This window comes from Tympanuchus pallidicinctus, unplaced genomic scaffold, assembly GCF_026119805.1.
Source record: "Tympanuchus pallidicinctus isolate F22 unplaced genomic scaffold, pur_lepc_1.0 scaffold59, whole genome shotgun sequence".
Classification (NCBI taxonomy): domain Eukaryota; kingdom Metazoa; phylum Chordata; class Aves; order Galliformes; family Phasianidae; genus Tympanuchus; species Tympanuchus pallidicinctus.
In genome coordinates this window covers 39,575-60,025 of record NW_026294779.1, presented here as the reverse complement: position 1 = coordinate 60,025, position 20,451 = coordinate 39,575, and the positions used below count along the sequence as shown (strand labels likewise).

At 49.2% G+C, this 20,451-nt stretch overlaps 1 protein-coding gene across 3 annotated transcripts in view; it reads left to right on the top strand.

Annotated features, from left to right (window-relative positions):
- The window catches only part of ASH1L (ASH1 like histone lysine methyltransferase), a 39,352-nt gene extending 24,388 nt beyond the window's left edge, over positions 1 to 14,964 (top strand). For 2 of the 3 annotated variants that reach the window (XM_052705521.1, XM_052705523.1), the window contains exons 8-28: positions 1,975 to 2,048; positions 3,043 to 3,088; positions 3,271 to 3,379; positions 3,472 to 3,678; positions 4,619 to 4,765; positions 5,358 to 5,466; positions 5,654 to 5,815; positions 5,986 to 6,080; positions 6,486 to 6,643; positions 7,489 to 7,641; positions 8,094 to 8,148; positions 8,238 to 8,370; positions 8,838 to 9,086; positions 9,486 to 9,572; positions 9,776 to 9,866; positions 10,669 to 10,807; positions 11,353 to 11,525; positions 11,911 to 12,077; positions 12,465 to 12,505; positions 12,885 to 13,186; positions 13,939 to 14,287. In XM_052705521.1, the coding sequence (XP_052561481.1) occupies positions 1,975 to 2,048; positions 3,043 to 3,088; positions 3,271 to 3,379; positions 3,472 to 3,678; positions 4,619 to 4,765; positions 5,358 to 5,466; positions 5,654 to 5,815; positions 5,986 to 6,080; positions 6,486 to 6,643; positions 7,489 to 7,641; positions 8,094 to 8,148; positions 8,238 to 8,370; positions 8,838 to 9,086; positions 9,486 to 9,572; positions 9,776 to 9,866; positions 10,669 to 10,807; positions 11,353 to 11,525; positions 11,911 to 12,077; positions 12,465 to 12,505; positions 12,885 to 13,186; positions 13,939 to 14,030 (2,789 nt within the window). In that variant the 3' untranslated portion in view covers positions 14,031 to 14,287. Of the gene's footprint in view, positions 1 to 1,974; positions 2,049 to 3,042; positions 3,089 to 3,270; positions 3,380 to 3,471; positions 3,679 to 4,618; positions 4,766 to 5,357; positions 5,467 to 5,653; positions 5,816 to 5,985; positions 6,081 to 6,485; positions 6,644 to 7,488; positions 7,642 to 8,093; positions 8,149 to 8,237; positions 8,371 to 8,837; positions 9,087 to 9,485; positions 9,573 to 9,775; positions 9,867 to 10,668; positions 10,808 to 11,352; positions 11,526 to 11,910; positions 12,078 to 12,464; positions 12,506 to 12,884; positions 13,187 to 13,938; positions 14,288 to 14,815 lie in introns of those variants that run through there. The other variant, XM_052705522.1, reaches the window with a different exon arrangement.
- Positions 14,965 to 20,451: the final 5,487 nt, after the last annotated feature.

Here is a 20,451-nt window from a genome sequence, read left to right as displayed (position 1 = left end):
TCAGCTCCAACCCTGCTGTGTGCAGGTCTCCAACCAGCAGCCCAGGCTGCCCAGAGCCACATCCAGCCTGGCCTCCAATGCCTGCAGGGCTGGGGCATCCACAGCCTCCTTGGGCAACCTGTGCCAGTGCCTCACCGCCCTCTGGGGGAAAAACTTCCTCCTCATATCCAACCTCAACCTCCCCAGTCTCACTTTACAACCATTCCCCCTTGTCCCATCCCCATCCACCCTCATAAACAGTCCAATTAGTCCAATTTCTTAAATCTCAAATGCTAAGCAAGCAGTAATAAATCCCCCTTTGTGTCCATGCCCTTAACGATGTCTATCTTCAAATAAGAAAAAATGAGGAAGAATGAAAAACATAAATAAAAATGAACAGTGTGTGAATCAGTAAAGCCTTTCAGAAACAGGTTCCAGAGCTGAAGGTGTTAATTGGGATCCTCGAGAACATGACCTTTCTCAGTTCTTTCTTCAATTAGGTCACCTAACTCTGCTGCAGGACTGAACCATCTGTCAGGATGCTCAGGTTTGGTTTGCAGCAATCCCGCTCTCTTTTCACAGGGCCTTGACCTCGAGTTTGTTTGTGTTAGCAGACACAAACGAGCTTCTGCCATAAAGATAAGCCTGCTTTAATTGCTCCGTGTTGGGCAGCTGGAGAGAAGCTGCCTGCAGAGCAGGGTTACAGGTTTAGGGCTGTGCCAGATAGCCGTGCTGGTGGCTGCTTGGGGAGGGCTGGAGGGACGCGGCTCACTCTGCAGGCACTCAGCCAGGGCACTTGAAAGAACCTTTTGTTTGGCTCGGTGAGGTCATAGAAGTGAAAGCAAATTCCCAGCAGATTCAGCTCTTTCCTGGAACCTGCTAGGGATGAATAAAGCTTTGAAAATAAGTAATTGAGGAGCGCATTGTAGGGAAAACATCACTGTTTTCCAGCGGGGAGGGGTGCGAATTGAAGCCACGGGTTACTGAGGAAGGATTTAGAAAACCTGGGAAAGTCAGAGGAGGAGCTGTCACCTCACCTCCAGCCCTTCCTCTCACTGCTGCGCTGTGACAGCAATGCTCCCACTAAATGATAAGGGAACGTTTTAATCTTAGCTAGAAGTCACCCAGCACTTTGTGTCAAGCCTCAGGCCTTACATAAATGAAGCATTTAACGAGTCAGTTTCCTTCTTTTGCAGAGAGATTGGGGTGACAGAGTTTTAAAATAAATCAAGGTTTGCAGTGACAGCAGTAACTCCTGTCTAAAAAGAGCTCCAGTCATTGCTGAAAATGCAGAGCCTCTTGAAGTCGTTCTGAAGCAGTCAGGAATGTCCTTGTCAAGTCTGAATTCGTTCATTTGGTGAAGGCTGTACCGACAGCCTTGGAAACTGTTTCCAAAACTGATTTGGTTTCTCTGAGCACAATATTGTGATTTACCACCTCGTGTGAATCACGCATACAGAATTCTTGCATGCATGTTTGGTCTCTGTGCTAAATCATCTTGCTTGTGCACGCAGAGTCGTGGGGGAGGCGTTTCCTTTGATGGGGATTTCTGCTCACTGGTAACTGCTGTGCAGCAGGGCACAGAGCTCTTGGGTTCTGTCCTGTAACTCACATTCGGGGTCTCCTGGATGAGCACCTGAAAGGTTCCCAGCACAGCTCTTAAGAGCTGAATTGTAATTGGTAGAGTTTAAGGACCCCCTTAATGATCAGTGATTGAGCAGAATGCAGCTCCTTTGTACACCTAACCCAGCAAGCCTGCCTGCTCTCTGTAACGCTTCAGACCTCACTGAAAACAGAGCAGAAGGAAAGGATCACAAGATGGTGGGCTCCTTCCTGTGCTCGTCACTGATACATAAAACCTTCTCGCTGTTCTGCTGCCTTGCAGACACTGAGAGGCCCTATCAGAATGTTGGCCGTGTGCCTGGGAGCAATCCTGGTGCCCCTGGGGGATCTGTGCATATGAGTGCCTACAACTTATAAACCTTTTTGTTTCAGGAAAGTATCTCAGACAAAAGAGAATTGACTTCCAGCTGCCTTACGACATCCTCTGGCAGTGGAAACACAATCAGGTACAAGATAAAAAGTTACTGCTTGCCAAGATTATGGTTGGAAAGAAAATAGCAGGATTTCGGCATGAAAGCCGTGTTTATATATCCTGTGTATTGCTGGATATTCTTATTGCTGCCACTGGGTGACGAAGAAAGGATTTATTTACGTCTTTCATGTGAATAGTTTCCATTATTCCATCTCTTGCAAAACAGCAACCCTATAGGTTTCTGCCAGAGAAGTCACTAATTGTGCTGCAGGCTTTTATTTTGGTAGCATGCCTGCTTTCTGCACTGATCTTGTTTTAGACATGCCTCGGGAGAATTCAAATGTACTGCCAACAGCACGGAGAAATTTCGGGCCTTATTTTTCTTGGAGGGCTCCCAGCAGAGTGGAATTTATTTTTCACTTTGCAAGCTGAAATTTTCGTGCTGAGGAAAGAAGAGAAAGCGTTGAACGCTCGCAATTCTTTTTCAAGCCTTTTAAATATGGGCAAACCTAAAAATAGGTTTGGGGTTGTTGGTTTGGGTTTTTTTCCTTTCCCCCTGAGAAGTTTCCACCGGGTGATTGAACGCAGCGCCGAGGGCTGGGAGGCACAGCTGTCCCCAGCCGTGCTGAGGGCAGAGCTCTGAGACATGGGCCGTCAGGGAGCAAAGCACATCCCCAGATGGCTGCTGCTGCTTCAGTCCCCTTTAAAACACCTCACTGTGGTCTCAAAGTCTTGAGAGCTGTTGACATTCCAGCTGGGGACGCTTCCCGGCCCTGTATTGAAAGTGAGGTGCATCTGCCCCTCTTATCAAATCGATACAGGTAATAAATGCAATCTATTTCTTGGACGTTTCCCATTGCTCCCTACAGTATTGACAGCCACACAGCAGCCTCGTTTGTCCGAAATGTGTTAATTTGTGCATGCAGCAGTGATGACCAAACCTTGACACGCAGACGGGGCGTCGCGTCCCTGATGCTGTTGAATATCAGATGCAGTTATACAGTGTCTTGTTTTCCTCTCTTTTCTAGCTGTATAAGAAGCCAGATGTCCCGCTTTACAAAAAAATCCGCTCCAGTAAGTAAAATCTTACTGCTACTAAAATGTGCGGCTGGGATTCTGTCGTGCTCTGCATCCTAGCAGAGAAACTTCCTCCTTCTGTTCTCACTGTGTGCAATGGTACTGAGAGCTGTGTAGGTAAATGGTTGTTGGGTTTACCTGGAAGGAATCCCCACCTCCTTTCTTCCCTGCCCCTCCAGACGTCTACGTGGATGTCAAACCTCTTTCTGGCTACGAAGCCACTACCTGCAACTGCAAGAAACCAGATGATGAGAATGGCAAGGGCTGCATGGAGGATTGCCTTAACAGGTCAGGAGTGGGCTGACCCGCTGTGCTGTGCATTGGTTCACGTAAGAAGTAAGCTGTTTACCTTCCTTACGCTTCTTCATTTTGGATTTTAGGATGATCTTTGCTGAGTGTTCACCAAACACCTGCCCTTGTGGCGAGCAGTGTTGTAACCAACGGATCCAGAGGCACGAATGGGTGCAGTGCTTGGAGAGGTTCCGGGCTGAGGAGAAGGGTTGGGGAATCCGCACCAAAGAGCCCCTGAAAGCAGGACAGTTCATCATCGAATACCTGGGAGAAGTTGTTAGTGAGCAGGAATTCAGGTAGAAAAATCTATTTGCTGCTTGTGTGGAAAGCTCAGTAGATGACTTTGGCATCCGTCGTCATTGTTGGGAAATCCTTTGACAGAAACGAATGGGAGAATGCAGAAGAGAAAATGCTTTTTGGGTCACTGGCACCAGAAGGAAGGCTTAGAATTGAGCTTTTCTGCTCAACCATCTTTTTCCCAGTCAGAGAGGAGTGGCTGTGCTGTGGAGTGCAGCAGCTGCCCCGTCTGCTCTGTCGGTGTCAGTGCTGTGAATCTGATAGGAATGCTGTGCAGGATCTGTGCAGAACAGAATCGCAGGGCAGGAGGAGAAAGCAGTGTGAAGGCAGAGCGGTGTGAAGGCAAAAGAGCAAGTGGGAGCATTAGTAACTAATTACAGAGAGCAATCACGGTCTCGTTAACTACGTAACATCGCAGGGTGGTTTACATTGGAGAGACATCCGTGCTGCTCAGAGAGCTCCACCAGGTGCAGGCAGGATCTCCTGGTGCAGAGATAACTGTTGGCACAGCTGAATCTTTGCCCACTGTTGCTCTCCTGCTCAGCTGCAGTGCATGGATGTTGTGTCCCACTGCAGGCAGGGGAGGAGCTGAGTGCTGTACACACCAAGGAATGTATGCTTGCATTTTCTCTTCCATGCACAGCTTATCGACATGAAATGCCCACACATCATCTGCAGAACCCGAAAGGGAGCATTCCAAAAGAGCAAATTGCTGAATTCTAATCCAGGCTCTGTCAGTGGCCTTGACTTATAGGAATAGGTGTTAGAATGGTTCTCCTCCATCTCTAGGTGTGATTTCTGTGTGTTACAGGGTTGCACGGCTGCTTTTCCTTCAGAACCCTCTCCGAATTCTTGAATATGCTGTCATTGTGTCCCTCCCTGTTTGCTTTGCAGCAGGAAGGAGAGGATCACAAATAACTTCCCTGTGTTGCTTCGTAGGAACCGGATGATTGAACAGTACCATAACCACAGTGACCATTACTGCCTGAATTTGGACAGTGGAATGGTGATAGACAGTTACCGTATGGGCAACGAGGCTCGATTTATCAACCACAGCTGTAATCCAAACTGTGAGATGCAGAAATGGTAAGGAAAATATTGTTCTGTTTACTGGGGGACTGGGATGCTGGTGGCTGAGGTGGAGATGACCAGGGAATCTGGTGTAAAAGGAGGGGAATTTGGTTCAACAGTGCAAAAAATATGTATTGTCATAGGTTGCAGAAGAGAAGTAGCTGTAGCACAGCAAGGAAGCTTTTGGTTCTCAGGTAACTGTAGTGGTTAAAAACAGTAGTAATTGAGTTTAAAATACTAAAATCCAACACACACACACGAAAAAGAGAGAATTGGAGAGACAGTAAATTTCAGAGCATGTTGTGAAAGGAGATCCAGTGTTCAGTGAGAGCTGAAAGTGGTGAGGGCCTGAATCGTGGCAGCTGATGCGGTTTGTAGGTTCTCTGTTTGAAGCACGGCCTCCTGCTCTCGTAGCACAGCTCTCCTTTGCTTTTGGCTTTCCAAGTTTGCTGTCCAAGAGAGCAATGAGAACAAAACAGATGGAGAACAAGCCAGCAGAGCATAGCAGCAGCACTGCTTCCTGTCTCCAGCGCTTCCACTGTGTGGCCAAAGGCCAATTTAGTTTTGATTATTAGGAATATTTAATTGTACATCTTTTTCTCTGCAGGTCTGTTAATGGTGTTTACCGGATTGGGTTGTATGCACTTAAAGATATGCCTGCTGGTACTGAACTGACGTACGACTACAACTTCCACTCATTTAATGTTGAAAAGCAGGTAAGGAGCAGGGTGCAAAACCTTGAGAAAGCTCTCAGTGCCTGCAGAGTGAAGGTTAACAAAACTCCATGTTGCATTTGACAGAACAGGTTCTTTATATTGAGAGAGGATCTGAGTGCTTTGTTTCAAACAATCACTCTTTATTTTTTTTCTTTTATTTTTTTCCCCCTGTTTGTTTTTTCCAAAGCAACTCTGCAAGTGTGGATTTGAGAAATGCAGAGGGATAATTGGGGGCAAAAGTCAGCGAGTGAACGGACTTCCAAACAAAAGCAACCAACCTGTGAGCAGCCACAGGAGGACCGGGAGGTCAAAGGAGAAGAGGAAGTCCAAGCACAAACTGAAAAAGAGAGTAAGTAGAAAAGGCAGCGTCTCTCATGGGTGAAAGATGACAAGAAAGCAGTCTGTAGCATCACAACGAAAAGAGAAATGCTGCCTTTTCCACCCCGAGGACCTGCTTCCCCTGGTTGGTGCAGTTCTTGGCGTGGTTTTTCCTGTCTATCAGAGTGATTTGTTTTCCAGAGGGGCCACATGGCAGAGGAGCCCAGCGAAAGCGTGAGCACACCCACCAGGCTGACACCACAGCTCCAGATGAAGCCCATGTCCAACAGAGAAAGGTGAGGAGAGCTTTTAATGGTGGTTTTTCTCCTCAGGAACTGAGGGGTGTGCAAATGTTGAACAGGTATTTTCTGTATTTCCATTTCTATTTCTGGAATGGATGCCCAGGGAGGTGGGGGAGGCAACGAGCCTGGGGGTGTTCAAGGAAAGGCTGGATGTGGTGTTGAGGGACGTGGTTTAGTAGGAGCTGTTGGGAATGGGTGAACAGTTGGACTGGGAGATCTTTTAGGTCTTTTCCAACCTTGGTGATTCTATGATTCTATAGGATGGGGCACTGGGAAGTCGGGGTGGGATTCCTCACCACAGACGTGAGAACTTCACCTCTGCGTGTCTTTTTTCCCACGTGCTGGTGTTTATTACAGAGCAAGAAGGTGATTCTTGACTTTTTTTTTTGATGTATGTAGGAATTTTGTGTTAAAACACCACGTGTTTCTGGTACGAAACTGGGAAAAGATTCGACAGAAGCAAGAGGAAGTGAAGCAAGTCAGTGATAACATCCATACGGCGTCGTTGTACAGCCGCTGGAATGGAATCTGTCGGGATGACGGCAACATCAAATCTGGTAAGGCCAGCACAGAGCCCTCAGGATGCTGCTCCTCTCCTGTGAGAACCCAAAAGAAGAGAGTTTTTACTCCTGCTCAGAATTTGTTCTGCTCTGTAAGCTCTGAGGAGCTGAGAAGTATTTGCAGTGGCTTTAATGACAGACTGCATTTGCTCCAGCAACATCAAATGGTTACCAATAGCCACCTGAACATGATGGCACTAGAAAGGCAAAAAAGAAATCAGGAATAACCTTAGGATGGAATCAGGCAGTCTCTACCAGCCAGCCCACAGGCTCCTTTTGCAAAGCAATGTCTTATTGTTTGTGAGAAACCTTCAGTTCTGGTAGGAAGGACTTCAGGCAAGACAGAAAAATAAGGATGCTGAGCACAGAAGGGTTCACTGTGCTCTTCCTGGAGCAGATCTCTGTTAAACAGTATGCAAGGAAAAGAGGATCTGGATGGGAGAAGATAAATGAGCAATCCCTTATTTAAACATGATGTAAATATTAGGAATGTGTGGTTTTGCTGTCCCAGATGCTGAGCTTAAAGACAAATAGAACAGACACGAGCTGTTACTTACGCAGCTTCAGTCAGTTCTCATGCAGGAGATGATGTTTCTAGGCAGTGTTTTGTCGTGGCACAATGGCTGCAAGTAGCTGGAAGGTCCAGCTCTATTACCTTCTATTTTTTTTTTCCTGGAAGAGTTTTAATACCTAAAAGCTGATTGTGTCCCCGTTCTTTATGCTCTCCTGCCCAGTGCTCGCTGTCCTAGCTCTGGGTAATGACTTGCTGCGTTGGAAAAGAGCACTGCAGTTCAGTCTTGAGTGGAATTCTGTAGCTGTGGCTCCTTTCTGCCCTCTTTCAGATGTTTTCATGACCCAGTTCTCAGCCCTTCAGACCGCCCGCTCGGTCCGGACGCGGCGTTTGGCTGCAGCTGAAGAGAACATCGAAGTGGCTCGTGCTGCCCGCCTGGCACAGATCTTCAAGGAGATTTGTGACAGCATCATCGCCTATAAAGGTGAAGGTGACACCCCTGAAAGGTCTCCATGGAGACTTTCTCAGCCTCTGGAGCAATGGATTCTCTGCATACAAAATATTAGAAACATAAAGAAAAAAAACCTTCTGTCAGGATTTTAAATAACCTTTTCCTTTTCTTCGCCTTCCTCCTGCCACCAGAATTATCCTCAGCCATGTTCTCCACCACCACAACCTGCAGATCATGCTTTTACATGGCTTTTTTTTCAGTATTTCAGCAAAGTGGTGCCATTTAAACTGCAAGGAGCCCATCCTGCATTTCGATACACACAATCCGAGCAGAGCAGCCAACTTCTGGGCACCAACTTGGTTTCGGTTCCCTGATAGTGGAAGGGCCTTTTGATTTTTATTAAACCTAAGCTGAGTGTTGTTAGTTATACTTTCCAAGTTTCACCCCAGGATCTGTTGCTAATAAACTGTGTGTTCCCATTGCAGATTCCTCCAGGCAGGCTCTTGCAGCTCCCCTCCTGAACCTGCCCCCAAAGAAGAAGTAAGTACTGCTAGAGTAACCCTAATGGGTTTGCACACATTGGAGATGCTGATGAAAACGACCTTCTGCACACACCGTTCTCGTTTTAGGAATGCAGACTATTATGAAAAGATCTCTGACCCACTGGACCTCGCCACCATTGAGAAACAGATCCTGACTGGCTATTACAAAACTGTGGAAGCTTTTGATGGGGACATGCTGAAGGTCTTTCGGAACGCAGAGGTGAGGCTCCCTCTGATCCTAAGGCTCCTGCACACAGTGAGGATATATCCTAGCTGAATGCTTTCCCTGACTTACAGTAATAAAAGATAAAAAGGTACTGTATAGAAAGAGAATTTCTGATCATCCTTTTCTGAAGATCAGATGCTGATAACAGTCCGGGTGCTTCAAGTTACTCAGTGCTTTTTGTTGCCGTAGGGTGGAGAAATAGAAGGCAAAAAACGTGCATCAGTAGCTAACCTAAAGAAGCTGCAGTGCTTCTGGGCAGGGCTGAGCTGTTCCTCAGTGCCATACATCAGACAGCTGGTCTTGCTGCTCAGGCCAAGCCCACGGTGGTGTTACCACACCAGTGGATGCATCTTTGAGAGCGCATTCAAACAAAGAGGAGGAGCGCAATGAGGGAGCGGAACCTGGGAGGGAAAAGCAGCCAGGTGCAAAGCTTTTAAGTCCTTCTTTTGCTCTTGATTCAGAAATATTACGGCAGGAAGTCTCCGACTGGTCGCGATGTGTGCAGGCTGCGGAAGGCGTATTACAACGCGCGCCACGAGGCCTCTGCCCAGATTGATGAGATTGTGGGAGAGACAGCAAGCGAGGCTGACAGCAGCGAGACTTCTGTCTGCGAGAAGGAGAACGGGCACGAGAAGGATGAGGACGTCATCCGCTGCATCTGTGGCCTTTACAAGGATGAAGGACTCATGATCCAGTGTGAAAAGTGCATGGTGAGGCCGGGGAACGCGGAATGGAGCCCCTTTGCTGTTCAGCACAACCAGTGGGACTCACACCTGCAGCTGATTGCCTAAATTACCTCCTCTGAGCTTCGTTTCCTCTCTCCAGGAGGATTGAGAGGTTCTGTTTTCAGAAAAGGGGGGGCTGTCACTTCTTGAAACTGCCACAAACTCCTGGCCTACACAGCCAGGATCCGAGCGGTTCAAGCTTCTGCACCAACAGCTGCGTAGAGATGGTGTCTGTGTCTCCCACCACGTGAAACAGCTTGGAGAAAGTCTTTAGCTGCCTTTGGGAAGCTCCTTTTCATGCCTTCCTTAATATTTCTGAGAAAGTACGGTTTGTAAACGAGGTGTATCACAGGAATTTCTAATTGGGATGCTCTGCTTTCCTAGGTCTGGCAGCACTGTGACTGTATGGGTGTGAATTCTGACGTGGAGCACTACCTGTGTGAGCAGTGTGAGCCTCGATCCGTGAACAGGGTAAAAAGCAGCAATAAATTCATCACCACAGCTACGAGCTGAAGCAGTTAATTGATTTATATGTATTAACACTGCCACGGCCTGTGTGGGATTCTTCATAGCGTGGTTTTCTTGTCAGTTCTTCCCTATCCACATCTGTGTGTTTCCAAACGGGAATCCCTGCTTGTGGTGGCACTGAACATTTCTTTTCTTCTCTCCCCCAGGAGGTTCCTATGATTCCCCGGCCCCATTACACCCAGCCTGGCTGTGTCTATTACATCTGCCTGTTGCGGGACGAGCTGCTGCTGCGCCAAGGTGTGTGTGGTTCCTCCAATGGCTGCCGTGATTTCCATCAGACAGGGGTGCACAGATCTCTGGCATCACCTCCTTGCAAACGTTCGCCTCTGTAGAATTAGAAAGCTGCACTCTTTGCTCCTATGGGAGTGACACATAGTAAGGAACCTGAGGGCAGGCTAACAGCCTCGTGTTTGGCTCTCTGCTAGTAACATTTCTGTGCAAATGATGACCACCTTTCCTCCTTCCATTGCTTCTGCGTTGGGTTTGCATCACCCTTTGCAATCGTAGAATCATAGGATGGCCTGGGTTGCAAAGGACCACAGCGGCCATCAGCTCCAACCCCTGCTGTGTGCAGGTCTCCAACCAGCAGCCCAGGCTGCCCAGAGCCACATCCAGCCTGGCCTCCAATGCCTGCAGGGCTGGGGCATCCACAGCCTCCTTGGGCAACCTGTGCCAGTGCCTCACCGCCCTCTGGGGGAAAAACTTCCTCCTCATATCCAACCTCAACCTCCCTGTCTCACTTTACAACCATTCCCCCTTGTCCTACCACCATCCACCCTCACAAACAGCCGTTCCCCTCCTGTTTATCTGCTCCCTTCAAGCACTGAAGGCCACAATGCGGTGCCCCCCCCAGCCTTCTCTTCTCCAAGCTAAACAAGCCCAGCTCCCTCAACCTTTCCTCACAGGAGAGCTGCTCCAGCCCTCTGAATTAGGTAGCTCTCCATTAGCTAGCTCTGTCACATTAGTTTTAATGAAGCCTTTTACTCTGCTGGACTGATGAGAAGTTCTTTACAGGTGTGTATTTTGTGCCCATTGCCAGGTGATTGCGTTTACCTGATGAGAGACAGCCGCAGAACTCCAGACGGACACCCGGTCCGGCAGTCCTACAGGCTGCTGTCCCACATCAACAGGGAGAAACTCGATATTTTCCGCATTGAAAAGCTCTGGAAAAATGAGAAGTACGTTGAAGGCACCTTTTAAATGTGAGGCATCCCCACCTGTCAGAGCACAGCCGTTCTGTGGAGGCCTTAGCTTAAAAACGCAGGGCTGAGCACGGTTTACTTGCCAAGGCTTGATGATTTCCTGCTTGTCTCTGCATGTACTCCACTACTGTGAAGTCAAAGCACGTCCAGTTGGAGGTGTGAACAGGGGATAAGAGACACAACTTGCTGTATTTCCCTCACTGTTGGAATAGGCTGAGAATAGACAGCTGAGTTGGCGCTGCTAACGAGCGCAGGCTTGCATTGTAACGGGACTGAATGCTTGTGCCCTATCGATAGCAGCACGGTGAATCTGCTGTGCTCACAAAGCTCACGGTGGGAGCACTTCCCCCTAGCAGGGGGGATGAAGTTACATTCATCTGAGCTCTCCTTTCATCGCAGCCGTTGCAAAAGAAAACAGAAAAATAAGAGGAGGGCGTGAAAGAAAGTTGTATCACAGGCTCATAGAAATAGTCTTTCTTTTTTGTCTTTTGTTTCTCTCTTACCTCCACATCTCCGAGCAGAGAGGAACGGTTTGCCTTTGGTCATCATTATTTCCGTCCACATGAAACACATCATTCCCCTTCTCGAAAGTTTTATCACAACGAGCTGTTCCGGGTGCCCTTGTATGAAATCATCCCCTTAGAGGCTGTGGTGGGAACGTGCTGCGTTCTTGACCTGTACACCTACTGCAAAGGTAAGGAAACAGGCTCAGAAACCACCTTTGGGTCGTGTGTTGAAATGGCAGCAGGCAGCTTCCAGGTGCTGCCTGTTGAACCAGGGCTGTGATTTCTGCTGTGCAGGGGGTGAGGAGGCAGCAGCAGGGCGGTGCTGTGGTCAAGGTGGCAAAGTGAGAGCGGCGAAAGCGGTGTCTGTGAATCTGGGGAAACGTTTGATGTGAACCTACAGATTTTGTGCAGTGGAAATGTGTGCAGTGCGAAAGCAAAGCCAGGGAGCAAACAATGCCTGCTGCTGCACTCACAGCCCCCAGCCCTGCTGCCCCAGCACTGCGTGTGGGTTTTGTGCCTTCACTTCAACCCGCTTCGTATTTTTCTCCTACGTTCTTTGTTTTGGAACCGCAGGGAGGCCGAAAGGGGTGAAGGAGCAGGACGTGTACATCTGTGATTACCGCCTGGATAAATCAGCTCATCTCTTCTACAAGATCCACCGCAATCGTTACCCCGTCTGCACCAAGCCCTACGCCTTCGACCACTTCCCCAAGAGACTCACTCCCAAGAGAGACTTCTCTGTAAGTGTTCTCACAGCTTCTTTGCTTGTGTGCGTGTTTCTGAGAGGCCCCTGGCTGTGTTTGTGCACGAAGCGCACAGCAAACCTTCAGGAACTGACACATAAGTACACAGACTGGATGGAAATTTGGCTGGAAACAAAGCACAGAAAGAAAAAATGACTCTATGCAGGGAATATGCAATTTGAAACTGAGCAGATGTTGAGTGAATGGCGATGGGGAGGTCTGAAGCTTGTGGTTTCTGACAGAAATTGAGATGGTAATTCCTTGCGACTGGGGAACGTCTTAAAGCTCACTTTTCAGCGGCGATTCTGCAGCGCTGAAGTGATGCCGTGTGTCCCAGAACCGCACAGCATTCAGTATTAACCGTAATCCCTGTTCTTGTTCCAGCCCCATTACGTACCAGACAACTACAAGAGGAATGGAGGCAGGTGAGTCCTGCAGGGCTGGAGGTGGGTGATCCTGGTTGTCGGGTGCCCCCTGCTCTTCCCACCCATCTCCTGAGTGCAGTGGAAATAGCAAATAGAGATTATGTCAGAACTAGCAGGAAGGGAAAAGGGAATGAGAGAGGAGGGAGAGCAGCAGCCTCGGCGTTGTTCCTGGGTGCTGCACTTAAGGAGGAGCACAGGAGCCATTTTGCACGTTGTCAGAGCTGAGTGTGGGAGATGGCAGAGGCAGCACAGCAGTGCCAGCCTGCGTGCCTTGCTGCCAGAAGGGGGATCTGATCTCAGCACGTGGTGCTGTGAAAGCAGGCAGGGCTGCTGTGTTCCACTGGAGCCTGAAACAATTTAAATGCTGCTTTTCTTCCAGGTCATCCTGGAAATCGGATCGCGCGAAGCAACAGATCAAAGACTTGAACCAGGAGGAAGAGTCTCTTCCGCTCATGGAGGACGTGTTAGGAAACCAGGAGCAAGCTGGGAGCGAGGCTCCAAGCCTGGAGGAGCCGGAGAAAGAGGCAGTTCCTCATGAGAGCTCTGAGACAGAGAAAAAAGCAGAAGAAGGCGCTGCTGACACACGGCAGCCCTGCAGTCCGGAGGAGAGGCGGCACATCCAGAGAGAGAGACTCAACCAAATCCTCCTCAACCTCTTAGAGAAAATCCCAGGGAAAAACGGTGAGACCTTAAGCTGTGGTTACACAACGGCCTTTCTTACGGGTTTGGTGGTTTGTTCTTCTTCAGCTCGCTGCAGGCTGCACGGGTAAAAGAAATGCCTTTGCCTGAATATTGCAAGCAGACACGAGTCGTATAATGGGTTTTGTTTGCATTGGTGTTTTCTTTTGCAAAAGGAGCATTTTCCAGTACCTAAATGAAATTAACAACAGCTTTGGGTGATATTTTAAGCAACCACTGCGACTTTCTGAAGTCGTTCCTTCCGTCACTCCTTGTTTACAGCAGAGAAGCGAAACACACAACGAAAGTGACTTTGGAAAGTGATTTTTGATTTGTAGTGCGGGTCCTTTTGGTGGGTTCTGAGTCACTTCTGAGCTGTGGCGGTTGCTGTGGTTAAGCAGGTCCCTGTTTTTAATTGCAGCGTCATTAGGAGCTGTGAGTGGAGGTGCAACAGCCTGTGTGTTGCTGCGGGTTGTCCTTATGTGTCCAGTGTTGCCCATAGAGCTCGTGCTCTGCTTGCTGCCCGTCTGCAGACTGGTTTGTCGTGCTGCAGCATCTTGGTGTGATCTAGAGAGGGCACAGAGAACCTCAAACAAACCAGGCTGCTCTCCAGAGGACTCTTTACTGTCACTGTGAGCGAAGCCCTCCTTGAAAGAGCAACGCAAGGGAAATGGCAGAATATAACGCTCCTTTTGCAAAAGAAAACACCAATTCTGGTGTCAGCATCTTCACCCGCGGCCTCTGTTCTGTTGCAGCTATCGATGTCACGTATTTGCTGGAGGAAGGATCAGGAAGAAAACTGAGGAGACGCACTCTGAGCATCCCGGAGAGCAGCTTCAGGAAGTGATGTCGCACGAGGAAGCCGTGGTCTGGAGGCTGCTACAAGGTCTGCTGAGGACTTGAGGGCAGGAGCCCAACTTCTTGTGCACCAGCCAAGGAAAAGAGGGCAGCAGCAAACTGACAAACTGACAAACAGTTTAGCACTTAGATGTCTGGGTTGGCAGGTCGCCCTGCCCTGCTCTGCAGTGCTCTTATGGTGTGTGTGTTGTTGGGCGTGCCTTGTATTGATGTTAGGTACTGAGAAAAACCTCGTGGTTCTTTGTCCAGGATGGTCAAATTTAATTTATTTTTGCTTGATATTCCCACTCAGCGGAAGGAAAAAAAAAAAAAAAAAAGAAAAAAAAGGATGGGGAGGTTAAGAAGGCTGAGGAGTGACACTGAGATACCCCCCATGTCACCCATTAACCCGTGATTGTATGAGATGCTGCCGGCCCCGCCGCTGCCCCTACGGTGAACGCAACCCAGATGGGAGGGGGAAGGCCCTTCAGTGGCTTAAAGGCCGCCCTAAAGCCGTGGCCTCTGATTTGCACAAGTACCAAGAAGTGAGAAACGTCCCTGAGTGTGCAAAGGGTGCACAATGCACACGTGTACCTTTGGGCCCCTTTGGTCCCCTTTGGTCCCCTTTGGTCCCGTTGGCGTAAGGCAGGAGGCGCTCGTTCTGTTCTGCATCGTGCAGTGAGGAAAGGGGGGGGGGAAGGGAAGGGAAAGGGGTGGGCAGGGAGGGGGGGGGGGGAGGAGGAGAGATGGGCTGTGATTTTTTCTTTTCTTTTTCACTTTCTTTTTTTCCTGCAGAGAGGTTTTATAAAGCGGAGTCAGACCCTGACAACACCATTTGCTGTGGGTTCTTTTGCTAAGCCGTGGTTCTCGTGTGTCTCGTGCGTCGTGCGGATTTAAAAACCTGTTAAAAGGAAAAAAAAAACGAACACAAAAAAAAAAAGAAACACACAAAAAAAAACCAACAAAAAAAAGACAAACCAACAAAAAAAAAAAAAACAAACCAAAAAAAACAAACAAACAAACAAAACAAAAGGAAAGGAAACCTTTCACTCCACGAACCGTCAGAGCAGTATTGGAGCGAGTGTTCGTCGTGAACTGTGGGCTATTTCGACTGCTAACACTATTCCTGTGTTCTGGTTGTGCAGCTTCAGCCGTCTCTCAATGCAGGGGCAGCGCGGGCGCCCCCCCCCCCCCCCCCCCCCCCCCGATGCGTCCGAGCCGAGGAGCAGCGCGGCACGCGGCGCTCAGCCCCGCACGGAGCCCCGCTGGGGCAGGCGAGGATCTGCGGCCCGGGGACGGGGGGGGGAGGAGCGCGAGCCGCCCCTCGGATGGCTTTGCTTTGTGTCTTTCAGGCGTCCACACGCATTTACGGTCCTGTTGTAGGTGTTGTTCTACGAAAACCCGGGTTTTAATGTGCCAAGTTGTATATATCTGCTGCGTGGATGTAAAGCAATACGGTAGTTACATGTTCCTTTTGGACGGACCAAGCTTGTCCCGATGTACATTCTTGTTATGATGATAATTATTTTGCTCTTAGTGGAACATGATTCATTCCGTTGGAGTTTTATGTGTCGGTTTAAAAAGAAAATGGAAAAAAAAAAAAAAAAAAAAAAAAAAAAGAAAGAAAAAAAAATAATAAAAAAGAAGGAAGGGATAAAAAAAAAGGAGGGGGAAAAAATAAAAGAGGAGGGGGAAAAAAAAAAGGAAGGGAAAAAAAAAAGGGGGAAAAAAGGAGGAAAAAAAGAGGAAAAAAAAAGGAGGAAAAAAAAGAGGAGGAAAAAAAAAGGAGGAAAGAAGGAGGAAAAAAAGGGGGGAAAGGAGGAAAAAAAGAGGGGGAAAAAAAAGGGGGAAAAAAGGAGGAAGAAAAAAAGGAGGAAAATAAAAAAGAAAAAAAAAGAAAGGAAAAAAAAAAGGAGGAAAAAGAAAAAAGAAAGGAAAAAAAAGGAGGAAAAAAGAAAGGAAAAAAAAGGAGGAAAAAAGAAAAAAGAAAGGAAAAAAAAAGGAGGAAAAAGAAAAAAGAAAGGAAAAAAAAAGGAGGAAAAAAGAAAAAAGAAAGGAAAAAAAAAGGAGGAAAAAAGAAAAAAGAAAGGAAAAAAAAAGGAGGAAAAAAAAAGAAAGGAAAAAAAAAAAGGAGGAAAAAAAAAGAAAGGAAAAAAAAAAAAGGAGGAAAAAGAAAAAAGAAAGGAAAAAAAAAAAACCCTTTGAGAAAAAAAAAAATATTTTATTAAAAAAAGAAAAAAAAAAGAAATAAGAAAATAGTTTGGAATATTTTCTTACTGTAGAGAAGCACTGTACAGCCCCAGGAGCCCTGAGTATAAAATACTCGTGTGTGTCGTAGGAGAACCGCATGTCCAGCCCTCAGTCGTCTCATCATTTAGTTTCAAACAGAAATCATTGTCTCCAATGGTGTTAAACACTAAAAAGTAAAACACAAAGAAGTTTTTAACGAATAAAGCGAGCAGAAGCGAGGCGTTAGCTCTGTCATTTTATCTTTCTTTTGTTGAAAGACTAAAAACAAAACGTTTTTTAGACAATCAAATGTTAGGTAAGTGCAAAGAATTGTTTTTTCTTACTGGTGTAGAAATTAATGACTTTTTTTATTTCTTCTGTTATTTTATAATAACGAGGAGGCCGCTGTGTCACCAGGATTGCTGTTCTGAGACCAGGAAGCACTACATTACTGCAAATAGATACGAACTCTTTAGTCTGCATGGGTGTAGGCTGTGTGATTGCTGAAAATAAATGCTGCTAATATATTTCCTTTTTACAAAGCATATCTAAATAGATCATTGTTTTGATGTTAATCTTTGTAAATTATGTATTACCAATTTTAACATTGGATGTAATTGCATAAAAAAGGAAAAAAAAAAAAAAAAAAAAAAGATATAAAAAAAAAAAAAAAAAAAAAAAAAAGCCTGCATCTCGATCCTGAGAGAGTCTAGTATTAAATGGAAAATCTTTTCCTATCGATGGCTTTGTGGGGTGTTCTTTGGGGCTTTTGTTCTTTGGGGCTTTTGTTCTTTGGGGCTTTTGTTCTTTGGGGCTTTTGTTCTTTGGGGGTTTTGTTCTTTGGGGGTTTTGTTCTTTGGGGCTTTTGTTCTTTGGGGCTTTTGTTCTTTGGGGCTTTTGTTCTTTGGGGTTTTGTTCTTTGGGGGGTTTTGTTCTTTGGGGGGTCGCCCCCCTTTCACAGCAGCTCCCCCCCCCCCCAGGCCCCCAGTAATGCTGCTGGATGTCTCTCTTTCAGATCTGCACTGAGAGGGCAGCGGTGGCTGCTGGCTGTGCTCAGCCCCAGGCAGAGGGACAGCGTTGGTAGGCAGCTGTGGCAGGTTGGTAACGCCTGGATGGGGGAGGCTGGGATCAGGAGCGGCGAGAGGAGCAGGGAGGTCGTCCTGCCCTGCGCTCAGCGCTTGGGGGCGTTTGGTCACGACGGGGTCAAGAAGGCAAAGTGCAGCTTGCCCGGCCTTGGCGTGCGCTCAGGAATTGGGGAGGGCGGCGGGACGGACGACGTCGAGTTCGGGGGGCAGCGTTGATCTACAGAGGGATCTGGGCAGGTTGGATCGATGGGCCGAGGTGACCCGGATGAGTTTCAATAGGGCCGAGTGCGGGGTGCTGCATTTGGGTCACAGCGACCCCAGGCGACCCTGCGGGCTCGGGGAGGAGCGGCTGGAAGCTGCCTGGTGCACAGGGAGCTGGGTGCGCTGATGGCAGCGGGCTGAAGGCGCAGGGGGCCGAGAAACCAACGGCGTCCGGCTGGGATCAGGAGCGGCGAGGGGAGCAGGGAGGTCGTCCTGCCCTGCGCTCAGCGCTTGCGAGGCCTCAGCTCCGGCGCTGGGCTCAGGTTGGGCACCTCGGTACGGAACGGCCGTGGAGGGGCTGCAGCAGGGCCAGAGGAGGGCGGCGAGGCTGGGGAAGGGCTTGGAGGAGGTGGGCCGTGAGCAGAGAGCGAAGGAACGGGGCTGTTTGGTGCGGGGGAGAGGAGGCTGAGGAGACCTGGCTGCTCTCTGCCAGCGGCTGAAGGCGCCTGCGGCACGGCGGGGCTGCGCTCTTCTCCCCGGTGACGAGGGAAACGGCCTCCGTGGCCGGGGGAGGTTTGGGTCGGGCATCGGGAAGGAGAACTGCTGTACAGAAAGGGTGGCGAAGCGCCGGAATGATGGGCTGCGTGGGGAGGTGGTGGAGGCGCCGCGGCCGGGGTGTTTGCGGAGCGTTTGGATGCGGTGCTCAGGGCCGGGGTTGAGCAGAGGGCTGTGAGGCAGGGCAGGACGGGCAGCTGCGTGCCGGACCCGATGGTTTGAAGGTCTTTTCCAACCTGGGGGATTCTATGATTCTGTTCTATGGGGAGCTGTGGCGGGTGGGGACACATTGGGATGGTGGTAGGACAAGGGGGAATGGTTGTAAAGTGAGACTGGGAGGTTGAGGGTGGATATGAGGAGGAAGTTTTTCCCCCAGAGGGCGGTGAGGCACTGGCACAGGTTGCCCAAGGAGGCTGTGGATGCCCCAGCCCTGCAGGCATTGGAGGCCAGGCTGGATGTGGCTCTGGGCAGCCTGGGCTGCTGGTTGGAGACCTGCACACAGCAGGGGTTGGAGCTGATGGCCGTTGTGGGCCTTTGCAACCCAGGGCATCCTATGAGTCAATGATTCTATGGGTCCCTATGGCACCCTATGGATCCTTATGGCACCCTATGGGTTCTTTGGGCAGCCTGGGCTGCTGGTTGGAGACCTGCACACAGCAGGGCTGGAGCTGATGGTCACTGCGCTCCTTTGCAACCCAGGCCAGTCTGTGATTCTGTGGGTCTGTATGAATCTCAATGGGTCTCTATGTGTCCCCGTGGGCCCCACTGGGGGATCTGTGGGGCTCTAAGGGAATCTGTGGGTCCCTATGGGTCCAATGTTGCACACAGCAGGGGGTTGGAACTGATGGTCATTGTGATCCCAGGCCAGTCTGTGATTCTATATTTGCTGTGGCAGGTTGGTACATTCTGATTCCAGAATGCAGAGCCCAGGCACTGCTGTCAGCCCCACACATCTCAGTCAGCAGATATCAGAGCAGTGGTGTCACACACATAGTCTGAACCCAAAGCAATATTTCCACCCCTCCACCTCCCCATTACCTAAAGAATCATCTAGAAAGATGAAGAGGTGTTGGGAGCATCAGCAGGACGAGGGGGAACGGCTGGAAGCGGAGGGAGGGCAGCTGGAGGCTGGGGGTCAGGGAAGTTGTGTGCTGGGAGAGCGGCGAGGGGCTGAAGAGCTGCCCAGAGAGGCTGCGATGCCCCGTCCATCGCTGGAGGGCTTGGAGGCCAGGCTGGATGGGGCCCTGGGCAGCCTGGGCTGCTGTGAGACGTGGGCAGGTCGGGGGCTTTGCAGGCGCTGTGGGGTCGCAGCTTTGGGACCCCTGAGCTCCCAACCCAAACCATGCTGTGTTTCTTTGATGTGCTGCTTGGCCACGTGGAGCACAGGGTGCAGCAGCAGAGAGATGGAGATTGGGAGCCCTGCATCCTTTCTTGGGGTCCTTGGAGGCATCTGCAGCCCTGCACTCCCTGACACTGCTGGCACCAAGGGGCCGCGGTCCTCACAACTCCTCCTTTAGGGACTTGCTATGGTTCAAAAGTAATTTCTGGGCATAAAATGTTTTTTGGAGGAATTCAATACATGTTGAGGATTCGTTCTGATGTAAATCAGTTTTTCTTTCCATTTCCTGGCCTCTGTGGCGTTGTTAAAATGCCGTGCTTGGCCCATACCCTTGCATTGTCTCTTTTAAACCACAGGTACCATGCCATAGATTTAGTGCTTTAAAAAACAGTAATGGAAAAAGTACCTGGATTAATCTCCTGCTGCTTTGACCTCATTTCAAAGTCCAGAGGCAGCCGTGGCATTCAATCAAACCTACTTAGGGCAATCCAGATAACATTCCAATTAAGATGCAGCATCCCTCATCTAAAAGCCAAAATTCCAGAGAGATAAATGAAAATGAGAACAGAATAAAAACAGATCGGCTTTATCCTCAAAGCAGGACGCTGCTTGTGTGCTCAGCGATGGCTCATCTGCCCCCGCAATGGAACGGGGCTGCTGAACGTGCTGGGAGCAGGGAGCAGAGCCTGGTCAGGGCTGTGGGCCTGGGCTGGGGTCCCCTGCGCTGCAATCTCCCTCCTGCCACTGTTGGACTCTCCAGCATATCCACAGACCGGGGAGCCCCACACAGTTGGGTGCAAATCCCCAAGTCAGGAGAAAACCCTGAAATCCCCTCCCTCAGAACAGCACCAGGTTTGACCTGGAGCAAAGCACGGAACCCTCTGCTCACAAAGCACAGGGAAGGAAGGGCTTCACTTGAGGGGACCAGCAGCAGAACAAACCCACAGACAGCAGAGCTTCAAACACAGCCAACCTTTGGAGCTTTTCCCAGCCCCGTGCCCGCAGTGACTGCAGCACCCGAG